This window comes from Barbatula barbatula, assembly GCF_947034865.1.
Source record: "Barbatula barbatula genome assembly, chromosome: 25".
NCBI classification, from domain to species: Eukaryota; Metazoa; Chordata; class Actinopteri; order Cypriniformes; family Nemacheilidae; genus Barbatula; species Barbatula barbatula.
The window spans coordinates 5,964,585-5,979,109 of NC_136788.1; the positions used below are offsets into that span (position 1 = coordinate 5,964,585).

The 14,525-nt window shown below is 38.4% G+C and overlaps 1 protein-coding gene across 1 annotated transcript; it reads left to right on the plus strand.

The window, feature by feature from the left end:
* Positions 1 to 4,379: 4,379 nt before the first annotated feature.
* fbxo31 (F-box protein 31) lies at positions 4,380 to 14,517 on the plus strand. Its single transcript, XM_079450446.1, has 9 exons — positions 4,380 to 4,867; positions 6,559 to 6,630; positions 9,046 to 9,122; positions 10,050 to 10,217; positions 10,335 to 10,409; positions 10,512 to 10,621; positions 10,868 to 11,021; positions 11,129 to 11,478; positions 12,540 to 14,517. The coding sequence occupies exons 1-9, from the start codon at positions 4,477 to 4,479 to the stop codon at positions 12,760 to 12,762; spliced, it is 1,620 nt and encodes a 539-aa protein (XP_079306572.1). The 5' UTR covers positions 4,380 to 4,476; the 3' UTR covers positions 12,763 to 14,517.
* The last annotated feature ends 8 nt before the right edge of the window (positions 14,518 to 14,525 follow it).

Sequence of the window (14,525 nt, forward strand, 5' to 3'; positions counted from 1 at the left end):
TGTTTGTTTACCAACATTGCTCAAAATATCTTCTTTTGTGTTCTCCAGAAGAATGAAGGACATTGAGGATGAATAAAGGAAGGAAGAATTTTCATTCTGGGTGAACTATCCCTTCTAAAACCAACTTTGCACATGAGATTGGAGTAATAAAGAGGGGTGGGTCCTTCATTATAACATGGATACTGAATTGTGAAAGTATAAAAGACTGAGATACAAAGCCCCTTGTGAAGGGCTATTATAAAACCCCTGGTTACTTTCTGACGGCTTTTAAAGTCTACACCAGTGGATCTTAACCTTTTTGATTTTAAGCCCCCCTGCGGTCCACAGCATTTGAAGTCTGTCCCAGTACTCACAATTTGTACCTAATAAAAGTCTGGAGCTTTAAAAAAACTGTATGAAATGTGTTCCTTTTTAGTTTTTTTGCTTATTTCTATGTTTGTTTTGTCATATTTTAAATCGTCTTCAATCTTCTTTAGGTCCGACTGGAAGTTTGTTAAGGCCCCCCAGTGGTTGGTTAACACTCCGACTGATACATTATAACATCACAAAAACATCACCCCTTGCATTTGTAATACATAAAAAAACCTTCAAGTATTATTGAAATACAGATCAATAGAACACCATCATGCACTGCCGGTATTTAACTCACTGCCCCCCGATAAAACCCCACCGTCACCATGGTTTCCACCCGAATACGCCCCTATTGACCCAATCATTTATTCTGTGTGTAATTATCTAGCGGTGAGATACTCTTTCACAGGGCTCGGCACGAGAGCGGGTCTCAGAGCATCAGATCTGTACCCACCTGCTGGCTTCTTGCCCCATGCTGAGAGTGCCAATTGGCAGCGCTGGGCATGTAAAGCAGAGAGCAGATGGAAGCCGAACAGAGGTCAGTCCAGCAGTGAGAAACTCAAAAGAGGCTCTTTCGAGCAGGTGATTACCAGACCCTCCTCTCGGTATCATTTTAGGGTTTCACATTTCAGCAAACACACTCCAGGTATGCGACTGCAGGGGAGGATGACTGGGTAAACAGAAACGTTTCAAAAGGTCATATTGGTGTGTACCGCAACAGGTAGAAAACATCAAATGTTGATCTACTGTACAGTACTGTGTGCATTTAACTGTATACTGTATGAACAGTTAAATATTTGGTTCCCTTACAGAATACTATTGCCTTTACGGTACCTTTTTTCAGACAGTGTTTTTAAATAACATAATCAAAAACATGACGCTACAGTTCAATACATATAATAGATTTACGATATACATTTTCTGTGATTAAATTGACATATCATTGTTTAATATATCGTACAAATAAGTATCTATAAAGAATGCAATAATAAGTATATCACTTTTATAGATTTTAATTGTCAGCTGGATATTTTCCAAGAAAAATCTGAAGGGGCTTTGCCCCACAGACCCAGGACTGGATTTATCCTATTATGGCAACATTTTGACATTTCGGTTTGGATTCATTTGATTTTAATGAGGCCACCTCATGACTTTTCTGATATTATTTGTTTGCGTCTATAGTTCTTTTTACAGAACGTGACATTTGTGACTTTATTGCTTTGAAAAAAGGCAGTGGGTCATCAATTTAACATGTGCCTGATCCAGATACCAGAAGAAGCTCGAGGCAGAAGAATAATTAGAGCACAAATGTTCTGGCCACATTGTTCCTTTCAAAAGACAACCTTCAGCCACAGGCAAATACACACGGGCCACTGAAACACAAAACAACAAGCAAATCAGCTCACTGGCATGAACTCATTCAAAGGTTCTGGGGGTTGTTTCATTTCAGCATTCTGTATGAACCACACTGGCCAAACGTCTCATTTATCCAGCATATTTCTACTGTGAAAAACGCGTGTGTTTTAATTTGCTGATGGACCAAGTCGGTTTAACAACGGGCAAACGCACACACGCCCAATTACCCTGGTGCTAACACAGGTGCATAATAAACCAGATTGCTGCGGTCACAACTTGTTAAACCAGCATTTTTTGAGAGAAACCAAATAGGTGGTGCATCTGGAGATTCTGCACGAGATACTGCTCTCTGTTGGACATTATATGAATGACACTTGCACACACAGCGTGCGTAAAAACAATACATTCAGCCATATTGTAAAAACAACGAATCTATAAAATCATCAAACTGTCATGAAGCATAAATTAAATTTGAAAGTACACCGTAAAACCGCTTTTCCGTTACTTTAACTCAACAAAATAACCAATTTCAAGTTAGTTCAGTTATATGAACGCAGCTAGATTTTTAGGCCAGTTTAATATAATAATAATATAATATAAGTTAAATTCAAGTGACTTCATTTAAGTTAATATGAACTAGTATTCATCATTTATTGTGTATTATTAATTGTGCGAACAGTTATTGATTCGTTGCGGTAGTTACGGTAGCCAGCAAAAGAACGTTTTTAAGTTGTGTATTATATATATCCCTAACATTATATTTCTGAATAATCATTGAATAACAGCAATGTTGTGGTATATCACTTTAAATGGTGTATAAACCAGACAAACAAACAACAACAGAAAAAGTTCAGGACCATGTTCAAAGAATTTCTCAATGCACATGAGAACAAAAAACATCTGTTCTTGGCCACAACAGTTATTCTTTATATAAAAAAGGGGGAAAAGGTGGGAGCTTCCTAACATCCTAACAGGTGGGAGCTTTTTAACAGCGAGACTAAAAAGCAAGAGGCATCTGATAATGTGGAGACCTACCTGGCGCCACCGTGATCTCGTGTTTCTTGGATCTGATCAGGTCATTCTGAGGGTCGATGTCTCTGACTGTACTCCTGGCTTTCATAGTCAGCGGATGCAGCAGTATGCATATGAGGTCGAGTTGTCCAGTGTAGTTCTGTTGGGAATACCTAAAACACATCACAAATCCAAACAAACATACTCACATCAGGTAGATCTGTTACAGTTATAACCCAGATAGCACAATCCATCTGGCTCACGTCTATTTGACGTCTACATTTACATCTGCAATACATAGTTTGCTCATCTGCAATACGCCTCGGAGACGTCTGTAATACGTCTGCTAAAGATCTGGAGATCTGCTGGGTAAAAACATCTGCTAAACATCTTAGAAAGAGCTGCTATGCATCCGTTCTAAATCATAAACATCTTACAGACGTCTTCTAGAGGTCTATATGACGTCTTACATCTCTGAGACGTATTGCAGATGAGCAAACTATCTATTGATGTCTTGCAGATGTAAATGCAGACGTCAAATAGCCGTAAGCCAGATGCATGTGTGCTATCAGGGATAAATCTGTATGTGCACACACTGAAAGCTTAGTAACTACACGGGTATATTTTATTGGGTGTGTATAAACTTTTGTCTTTGTAATGAACAGCTAAACACAACAGAAAGCAAAACACAAAAATACTATAATAGCAATACAACACAGAACTACATTAACGCAAACTTAAACAAAGATGGATAGGAAGAAAATACCATGACGTGTCGTGAGTTCCCGTTGCTATGGAAACGGAAGTTCATATGTTTGTAACAACGTGATTAACAGTTAAAAGATTGAAGAAAAATCTAATAAGTTCATTTTGTTATAATATTTCTTGTATTTCTGATTCTAGCGATTAAATTAGATGGCAGAAAATTGCTAAATGACGTTTCTCGCCGCTGACGTGAATATACAAATTAAAAGTCCCGTTGGTCTTGCAATGTTCTGATGAATGTAAAACGGCTTGATTCTATTTTATACATAAATAGGCAGATATGTTGAATAATAAACGAGCATCTGCAGAGTTTAAGGACGAACGAATTTAATAAGACAAAGGGAGCCAACAATCGCCACCTACGGGAAATAATATGTTTACACTACAAACCCAGTGTTCATATTTAGCGTATTCATATGTTTTATTGTATTTTATTGCAGTAACCAGATATTAATGAGTGGTATTGAAATTATAAAGACTTTACCCATTCATTTTGTGTATACTCCTAAACATATTGTTTTAATCTAAAATGGAAAAAAACAGACGGGTTGATATGGTTAAGAGAGGCATTTCATGTAATTTAATATAATTTTGAATGATACATATTGTTATATATTATATATTCAAATATAGCAAATTTCACGTGAATCAAATCCATTGCTGTCTCCTACCACATGTTGGTTGCAATGACACACGTGTCCAGCAGATGTCCTCAAGGGGGCGGTGTTGAGACACAAAATAGGCAAACATATATATTTTAATGTTTAATGTTTAAAACGTGTTCTTTTACATAGTTGACATATTCCGCTGCCAGAAGTAACACCCGAGACAATCAATCACACGAATTTGGATCGATTCCGCAAGGTTTACGTCAAACGTACGTGGTACGGCCAAACGGCGTCACGTGGTTGCATTACGAGCAGACGCCCGTTCACGTAATGCGCACCACAGAGGGGCACTGCAGGTGTGACAGCTGTGTACGGTGATGATGTAATGTTGCTACGGATGGCGGTGTGTGCCAGGCTCTGTGGAGCGGGTCAGTCTCGCCGGTGCAGGCGGCGGCAGAGGCACAGCCAGTCGGACCGAGAGAGCGACTCGGAGATGGACATGGACGAGGAGGAAGACGAGAGGGTCGTGGGCAAAACGAAAGACGACCCCGTCGGGAGCAGCTGTCACAAGACCCGCGGCGCGAGGCCTAGCGGTGGACTCGAGGCCTCTGCGGGACCGCCTCATCCGCAGTCGCTGCTGGATTTGCCCCCGGAGATTTTAGTGGAGATCTTCTCGTCTTTGCCGGGCACGTCGCTGCCGAACCTGGCGATGGTGTGCAAGAAATTCAAGCAGATCCTGAACACGGAAACAATCTGGAGGAGGAGATGCGCGGAGGGTAATGACGTGTCTGTGTTTACATTAGTCAGGATAGGAGATATATATATACACACAGAGACATGTAAATCAAGGGTCCGTGTTTGCGCTGACGACTCGAAACCCTACATTGGCAACATCGGCACCCGAATGTAAAACGGCTGATGTGGGTATAGCTTACTTACTAGTGTTCGGAAAACAGTTTCCGTTTTGGTGAAGGTTTCCGGTCAATTATCGCACTCAAATGAATAAGTAACTCCTGACGTAACTTGTATTGCATATAAAGATTTGCAGCTTTTCCCACAGTTAAAACACAACGAGCGTCGGTTTTAAAAGTAGTTTTAATTGAGAGGATTTGTTGAGAGAACGTAAACACGTTGTGCACTATCACCTTAAAATAATAATAATAATAATTTCAACAGCAGAGATTTTGAAAGTATAATTTCCAGCATGTCATATATTTCATATTTAATAGACCGTTTCAGAGGCAACGTTACGTGGTTACGTGTCTCCAACGTAACTTCCGGCAGACCTCCAAGGAGGAATTAATTACTGTCAAGAATTCGCACAATGAATAATATACAATAAAACGTTAATGCTTGTTCATATGAACATAAATGATATATAAAATAAATTGTTTTATTATAAACAAACAAAACCGGAAGTTAACTTCGGGCCAGGCGCATGCGTTCGATAAAACCGCTTTGGACTGAAATATCTAACAGTGAAAGATCCCCGAAAGGCAAGTAAGGGTCTTCGTATACTCTTATAGAAACTGCAATACACTTTAATATAATTATGCAAATATGAAGTTTCCATGTTACATTTAGTCCGAAGCGACTTACAAAGAATTCAGAGAGCAATAAGCTTTTTTTATAGAAACAAATCAAACACAGTTTTTATATATACTGTACATTGTGACATATAATAACTGTAGTTTGAAGACTATGGCATGGTGTTAGGGTGATGACATCATCTCTTTTTGCAGCTGTTGTATCTTACTGTAGCTGTTTCTAGAGATGTCACTTGAAGCATGTGGTGACATCATGAGTATTTTAACTTCCGCTTCATGGCTGATACGGTTTATAAATAATACGTTCTTTGTATAACAACTATTACATATGTGTATCCTCTATGCACGTTCTGACACAGGAATAGCTTAAACCTGTATGGCAGGTCAAAGAGCTGTCTTTACTGAAAATAAGTTGTCTACACCGGACGCGGCATGATGCGACGCAACAAAAAAACAATAGAACGCATTAGAACCCATTGTAATTCTACATTTTGTCCACACTGGATGCGGCGTGACAATCCTATTAGAGCAAGCCATGTGTCGCGTCATGTCCGGTGTGACGTATCTTAAAATAAGTCATCATTGCCATTGTTTTGTCTCAAGATGCTCACCAGTGGTGTTTTAATGAAAGCGACTGAAACCTACAAACTTATTTAAGGCATAGTCCTGGGTTAAACTAAGCCATGTCTGTGAAACCGCACCAAATGGTCTGCTTTGGGTGTGATAGTCTGTTTATGGTTCTAATTTATTTTTTTGGTCATCTTCAAAAATAGCTTAAAAGGTTAAGAAGGCATTCCAACCTGTTTACTCAAGATGCTCAACTGTAAACAAAATAGACCAGTGTATCTGTTTTAAAGTGGTTAGATGTGGGGGAGACCGTAGCTACCGTTTGTCATTGTTTTTTTTTCTTCGTCTTTTAGAATTTGGTATGAAGGATGACCTGCGGAAGACGGAGATTGTGGGTATGCCAAGCCGAGAGCTTTATGTTAAACGTAAGTCATTTACAGTAAGTTACACTACAGTATCCACAAAGTCACTGACCGTGTCATTCCCTCTGAACGGAAGTGAAGTGTGTTTTTCTGTATGTAGTTAGGTGGTATTAAGAACAAATGACAGTTTTCAAACAGGATGGGTATTTATTCAACCAACCGATCAAATCAGAGAATATTTCAAAATCAATCACATGTTAATTCATTTACACCTGAACCGTATAAGCCATGGATTTTTATTTTACATTGGCTTTCATTTGACCTCATACGTAAATGCAATAATACATAACCTTTATTGGCTTACGTTAATAGTTTATTCTACAATTTCCTTTGACAAGAACACAATTAAATCTGGGAGCTGCCCACTCGGTTTCAACAAATCCAGCAAAGGGCTTGAAGAACACCAATCCCGGTTTGAAAGCGCCCTTATTTGGTTTTGATATCGTGTAAGAGGGCAATACTTTCCTGTGGCTTGCTTCATATGCTTATTGCATATCAAGGTCAAAGAGGAGAAAGTATTCAAACAGAAAAACACTTTACTCGACTTCATTCCCAATCTGAGCTTTTGCACTTTTTGCTGGTGGTTAATGGATGTTTACACGTGGATGGATGGTTAATGCATATGCATAAATCCACAAACAAATGTATTAATGAAATTCAGTCACTTCACCACCATCACCCTAAATTCTGTCATTATTTTCTCACCTTTGTGACGTTTTTAACCGGGAGGACTTTTTATATGGAACACAATTGTGAGGACTGCTGGTTGTTCATTTGTATATGAAGCTTTTACGCTTATAAACCCAATGGCACTCAAAGACACTTTTATGAGACCTTTTTATGCCTTATTTTTCATTACGTTTCAAAACATTTTTCATTATTTTTCAAAACGTTTCATTACGTTAAAAAAATAACCAACACAGGAATGTAAAAAGTCATACTGGTAAAACAACAATGAAGGTGGGCTTACAGAATGATCATTATGGGTGAACTATCCCTTTAAGTTCCATTGATGCCATTTTTCACGACTTTCTGATCGATACCTTTGGTCTGGTCTGTTTTATTTGTACAAGACGTTAGCATCATTGGTTAAACAGATAAAGGCATCTAATAATGCTAGTGTCCTATTTTTTTTCAATTATTGATTATGTTATGCGTATGTAGTTGACAATTGACATCAGCACACACGGTGTAATTCCACGTTGTGTGGTCAGCTGTTGTGCTGTTTTGCCTCTCTTCTCTTCCTGTGGCACACCCACCTGTGTACCTCTCTAGGTGTGAACCCGCAGGTGAAGTCAGGGCGCTTTATGAAGCTCCTCCCCGATTATGAGCACATGGACTATCGGGACGTGTACACACACTGTATGTACTGAATGCACGCGTGGGGTGGAGGAATCACATCGCTGCCTGTGAAAGGTGCCCGTCGGAGATGCTCAGCTGCTGATCTCAGACAGTTTCGCTTTTAAGGGGTCACAAGGCATCAAATGTTAATTGACGGGTCATCCCTGTCAAATGTGATTTAATAAATGTTTTCTTTTCTTTTTATTGTGTGATCTGTTTGGGTTGTTGACAAATAAACTGCACACGTGTCCTGTGACGTGACATAGCAAAAATTTTGAAAAAACTAACAATGAAAATAAATCTCTCTTGTGCTATTTTATATTATGAATAATGATAATAAAATAATATAAATATAAAATCTTTGCTGTCACCTACACACCTACATATAAAAGAAAAACACGTACACCTGTATATATATTTAGGAAATATATATGGAATGTTAATATTTATATATAATTTAAAAAATTGTATAAACATTTATTCTGTTTTATATTATGTATTTTTCTTAAAAATATGCAGGTATACGCATGTGTTTATATATACAAAATATGATGTAGCTTTTATTCTGGTTGCAGTTAATCGTTTTATGTGCGAATTTATTCTGCACAGTTAAACCTAAAAATCTACTTATTTATCAGTTAATTATTTGTTTGTGAAATGTTATCTAACAAATAAGTATGCGAATTGGGACGAATCCTTTGATTTTTGGGAGGACTCGAAAAAACTGATCTGGGAGCAGCACAAGGGCAACTTCTGTCGGGCGCGGTGCACGGCTGTGTGTCTTGCATGCGTGTGTGATATTCACAGGTTGGTTAGGGGTGCAAAAGAAAGCAGCAGCGCTAACATGAGATGAAGAGATGAATCCTTTATCATGGAACATAGAAATAAATGAAATCCCAGAATTCTGTTGGTTTATTTATGATAAAAGTTGTTGCATGGTCTTTAAGATCCATACACTCTTAACACTAATATGCATTAATGAATTCATGCGCCATGATTTGAATCTCATCTCAAATAACGTTGTGTTAGGGATGTTGCTGCATTAGCATTTAAATGCATATATTACGTGTTTTTCAGTGCTACATCCATATAGACACATCCTTGGTCTCTGGCAGCCTGATATCGGCCCATATGGAGGATTATTGAATGTGGTGGTAAGATCCTGCATTATTGACTAAAGCTTCTGATTCGTTATAGTCTTAAGTCACTTAAAGGAAAAGTTCATCTCAAAATCAAAATTGTGTGATTTTTTTACTCACCCCCATGACGTTCAACATGTTTTGAGACCTCCCGGCGTCTCCGGAACACAAATGAAGATATTTAGGGGACATCCAAGAGATTTCCAGGCCTCCTCTTGACATCGTAGTAATAGTTATTGTCAAGGTCCAGAGAAGTACTAAAGACATCATTAAATCGGTCCATCCGCTCATAGTGGCTCAATTTAATTACTTAAGCAGTGAGAATGCTTCATGTGCTAAAAACAAACCAAATAACGACTTAAATTGATATTGTCAGTTTATGGAGTGCGTTCGAGAGAGCACTTCAACGCATGCATTTATATAACAAGTTGTACGCAACAGACATGCATATGTGAAACGTCCACATGACAGTTGGCCATTCAGATATTCTTGACATATAGCTTTCAACATACTACATGATTTGGAGTGGATTATGTTACCCATAATCTTGCCTACAAAATGGTACTGATAGTATACAAATAAATATTTACCCAACTGCCGTTTGTTTATCGTCATGTATCTAGTTTTTCAGTTACAAAAAGCTGCAATCTGTAAACTATGTTTTCTCGCGGTCTCTGGTGGAAAAACAAAGAATTGCAGGTGACTTTACGCAGTTTTACGAGGTTAAATGACACCAAAATCATATCGGACATCTCAATTTATAAATCATTATTGAAACGTATAATTAGAAATAAGGGAAGGGAAGAAAACCGTTTGGTCACAATGGGGCAGCTTTATATCAAATACAGTCATAATACAATATACAGTATGTTTCACAAACAACAACATCTGATCATTTCATTGTTTCAATCATTGCAACGTCTCCTGATAAAAACCTTTTAGGTTGACGGGCTGTTCATCATAGGCTGGATGTATCTGCCACCCCATGACCCCCGTGTGGAGGACCCGATGCGCAGACGACCCCTTTTCCGCATCCACATGTGGGAGAAAAACAAAGCCACGGTGGAATGTATGTACGGTCACAAAGGCCCTCATAAAGGAGATATTCAGGTAAAGGAAACCCTTACTTAAGTCATCATCACCTTATATCATAATGACATTTGAGCATTAAGCAGACACTTTTATCCAAAGCGACTTGCAAAAGAGATTGCAACTTTTGTTCCACAGACCGGGAAGAAAGATGAGTTTTCCACCAAGTGCAACCAGACAGATCACCATCGTATGCCTGGAGGCAGACAAGAGGTAGAAACTTCGGAACGATTTACAGATATTTGCATTTCGGTCCTTTATAGATGGCAAATTAATGTTTGGATGCACACTGAGCTCCAGGTCTTCTGTATGTAGGAGTTCAGGACATGGTTGGAGGAGGAATGGGGAAGAACATTGGAGGATATTTTTCACGAGCACATGCAGGAGTTGATCCTCATGAAGTTCATTTACACCAGCCAATATGAGTGAGCCTCCTACATGAACTGTCAAATGAGCTTTATGACTCATTTATATGCAAATCAAGACTTTAAAAAGTATGCATATCACATTAAAATGGACTACAATGCAACGGAATGTGTCATCGCTGTGCATTATGCTAATCTTAGAATTAGTTTAGCAACATGCTAACGTGAAATCATTTTTGAGTCTACTGTCATTTCTGCAGTCCTATCTGACCTCTCATGTGTTTAAATGTTGTTTTCTGGTTTTAGTAATTGCCTGACGTATCGGCGGATTTATCTGCCCCAGTGCCTCCCCTCAGATCTCCTACGGCCGGGTCTCTTTAAAGGGACGTATGGAAGTCACGGCCTGGAGATTATCATGCTAAGCTTCCATGGCTCCAAAGCCAAAGCCACCAAGCTTACTGTGAGATATATTGTCTAAAAAAATCTTTGTAAAGATACACAGAATATTACAGATTTTTGTATACTTTGAACTAGTTGATATATTGTTCTGATTCGTGACTTTTATAGGGTGATCCAAACGTCCCAGCAGGTCAGCTGACCTTAGAAATAGACCTGAACCGCCCGCTGCGTCTGCCAGACCTAGAGCACCAGAGGAACATGGACGAGGTCTCACAGCTGGTGATGGGGGTGCACATGGAGGCCCAGAGGGGCTCACAGGACCGGGACGCCCCGCCAGAGGGTGCAGAGACGAGGCTTTCTCAGGGGGCCGAGGGCTCAGATTCAGCTCCCCCTGTTGGAGAGGAGAGCGTCGGGGCAATAGCTGCTGAGTGCAGTTCCACAACTGACACACAACCGTTTGTGCTGCCTCTGGGAGTCATGGCCCGTAATGAAGTGTACCCACGAACCTGTAAGATGTGGTGAGTCTGCTTGTGTAATTATGTTTCTGCAATAAACATTATTAAATAGATAATTATATATATATAATGTTTCCTTTGAGTTGTGTCATTTTGTTTTTAGTTTGTTAATTTTAGTATAATTTTATGGCCTTTTGTAAAGTTTACTATTTTTATATTGAACATTTAAGTATATTTTTCAATTTATTTTATTTGATATACATCATCATTTTAATGTCTCATCTTGAACTGATTTCATTTTATTGCTGAGAAAATGTTGGTTTAGATTAGTTTTAGATTTTAACCCTTACATGCACCGTGTACACCATTAATACACATTTAAATATAACCGGAAATGATGGAAACACTACGAAATAATAAAACATATTTAAAATTTAGTTACATTTATTATTATATATAATGACAATAATGCACCTCAATAATATTATCCAGTTTTGTGCAATGCGTGGTAACCCAATGGTAATGTGACTCATAAAATCTGAATTGTAAGTCAAAACTACTTGTTTTATAACAAACATTATTAGGGATGCGCGATAAAATATCGGCCATATTAAAAGAATAAAATCTAGGCCGACCCATCATAGCTGATAAATCATGAATCATTTCCTCTGGTTAAACTTCTTCAGTTGCTCACAGTTATAATACAGTACAGTTTAATCTTTCTGTCTGGTACAGTATGTAGACAAAGTATTTGGAAGAACATCTATCATTTGTTTATTAAATATAAAATAGGTTTAAGAATTGTTAACTGGTGTAAAGTAGGCTTGGTACATGATTTTCAGGCGAAAAAGACAACTAACGGTTACCTTGTCTTCTGCAGTAAATGTTTTCAAATAAAAGCACTTTTTGCCTTTTGTTTCAGTCTTAGGAAATGTTATATTAATATCTAGATGCGGTATATCGGCCAATATATCGGTTAACGGCCAAAATGTACATATCGGTGCATCCATAAACATTACAGATTTGTCACAAATAATGTATACATTTAATTATATACAGTCATTTTAAACATACCCAGATCAGCTAAAACATCAAAAATAAGTAACCAAGTTTTTCCCTCTCAGTTTTTACGGAACCGGCCTGATCGCCGGCCACGGCTTCACGAGCCCGGAGCGCACGCCGGGTTTGTTCGTCCTGTTTGACGACGACCGCTTCGGCTTCATCTGGCTGGAGCTGAAATCCTTCAGCTTCTACAGCCGCCTGACGGATCAGCTGTCCCAAGCTCAGGCCCCCTGCATGGAGCGCTTCGAGGCCATGCTCCGCAACATGCAGTCATGGACATCCTGATAGCGCTCATTTCTTCCACTCGGCCCATCAGACACACACTCCTGCTTGCATCTGCACAGGTGTATTTACGGCGGCATGCACATACAGGTTGTATTATATCAAGCCTTTCTAATCAGCTTTTTAATTCATTTATTTTTGTAACCGGAAAACGGTGATGATGAATACGATGATTTGAAAACTCGAACAAGCTGAGCGTGCCTGTGATTTCATCTATAGCCAGAATCCTGTGGTTTTGTGATTTAGAATTGGTTTTAGATGACGTCCTCTTTTAATCAATGTAATATATGTTATTTATTTTTCCTGTGAACATTATTTGTCCAATCCAAACATTGTGACATGCAAGTGCTCTTTCAGTTTCTTGGTATTGCCATCAAATCTCAAAAAATGGAGATTTGGCACCGCCATAAAGTCACCTGAAAAGAATTCACATTGACAAAAAACTAATTGCTTCTCGACTCATTTTTGCTTCAACGATTCCAAGTTTTCATAATCGTCACTGCTCATTTGCATAAACGTAAACTCGTCTCAGCTGTCAGGAGTAAAGGGTCTAATGATCAAATGCTCACACGCTTTTCCACAATTCGATTGGCTTCACAATGGCTTCATTTTCTGGTTCAGTTCAATCTCAGCATCTGTTCTGAGTTGTCAGCACATTTGACTCCCCTGTGTAAAGATTTGGTTCATCTGTTCATCTTAGCTGTGCGGCTCTCTTCCAAGTGCTCTTCCCTATGCAGCATAGATGTTTATCCGAGGAAAAAATCCTCTACTTTTGTATTTGACCGCAGCATTACTCGCATTGAAAAATCATCAACCAGTATAATGTAAACTGAGTATATTAAATAAATGCGTTCAAAATATTTCAACACCGATGAAAATATTTTGCCTTTGTTTTAGGGACGATTGCATATAAGACCATGAACTCATTTGAAGTATATCACCTGTGTTTACATACTCTGGAATTGTTTCGAGTGGATTATTCTCATAGCTTGGACTATGTTTACGTGTTCTGACGTTAATAACTGATTTTATTTAATTGATTTGTCATTTGAGTTGTTTATGTGGGCTGCTATTTCAACTATATTGTATTATCTATCCTGAAATATTACAAGTGAGTCGGCGTAAATTGCCCCGTTGTACTTTAACGCATTAATGATAACCAATACCAATTGAGGAAGTGTTTTAGATGTAATGCAGACTGCGTTATCGTATGTCAAAAAAGCTCTTTAATATTGGCTACCTCCAAAATAGAAAGCACATTTAGGTCTGCTTCCACGTCTTGAAAAGCCCACTTGATATCCTGTTTCATTCATAAATGTGTTGCTTTATAAAAGTACAACGGTTTGCAAATGTCGTCTCATTTTGACTTTCCCTTCCTTATTTATGTCATTGTTTCTCTCGTGCAGCTACTGTGATGTAGCGTTGTGCAAAACACTGTGCCTCCAACGTTTATTTGTGAAGTTTTCGAGGTCTTTATGTTTTCAATGAAATGAAAATGAAGCTATGTTAACTCCATTATAAACGACATCCGAGAATCAAGCGATTGGTAAACGTGTTTTTTTCTTCCGATTATAAAGCAAACTACAGGAATACACAATAATTCGATAATGGATATTCCACATTGGCATTGTGTTAATATTGTTATGATTATCAAAAGCTGTCTGTGTATGTTTGCAGGTTTTAATTTCATGACTAGTATGCAGCCAAATTCAGGGAGGTTTGCAGCTTCGGCCTTCGTTTGTTCTCAATAAAATGGAGAAAAAAAA

Excerpts from the sequence above, each read along its gene's own strand:
- fbxo31 (XM_079450446.1), top strand. The coding sequence starts at position 4,477 with ATGTTGCTACGGATGGCGGTGTGTGCCAGGCTCTGTGGAGCGGGTCAG. Across the intron at positions 9,123-10,049 it reads GAGGATTATTGAATGTGGTG|GTTGACGGGCTGTTCATCAT; the intron begins GTAAGATCCTGC and ends AAAACCTTTTAG. Across the intron at positions 10,622-10,867 it reads ATTTACACCAGCCAATATGA|TAATTGCCTGACGTATCGGC; the intron begins GTGAGCCTCCTA and ends TTCTGGTTTTAG.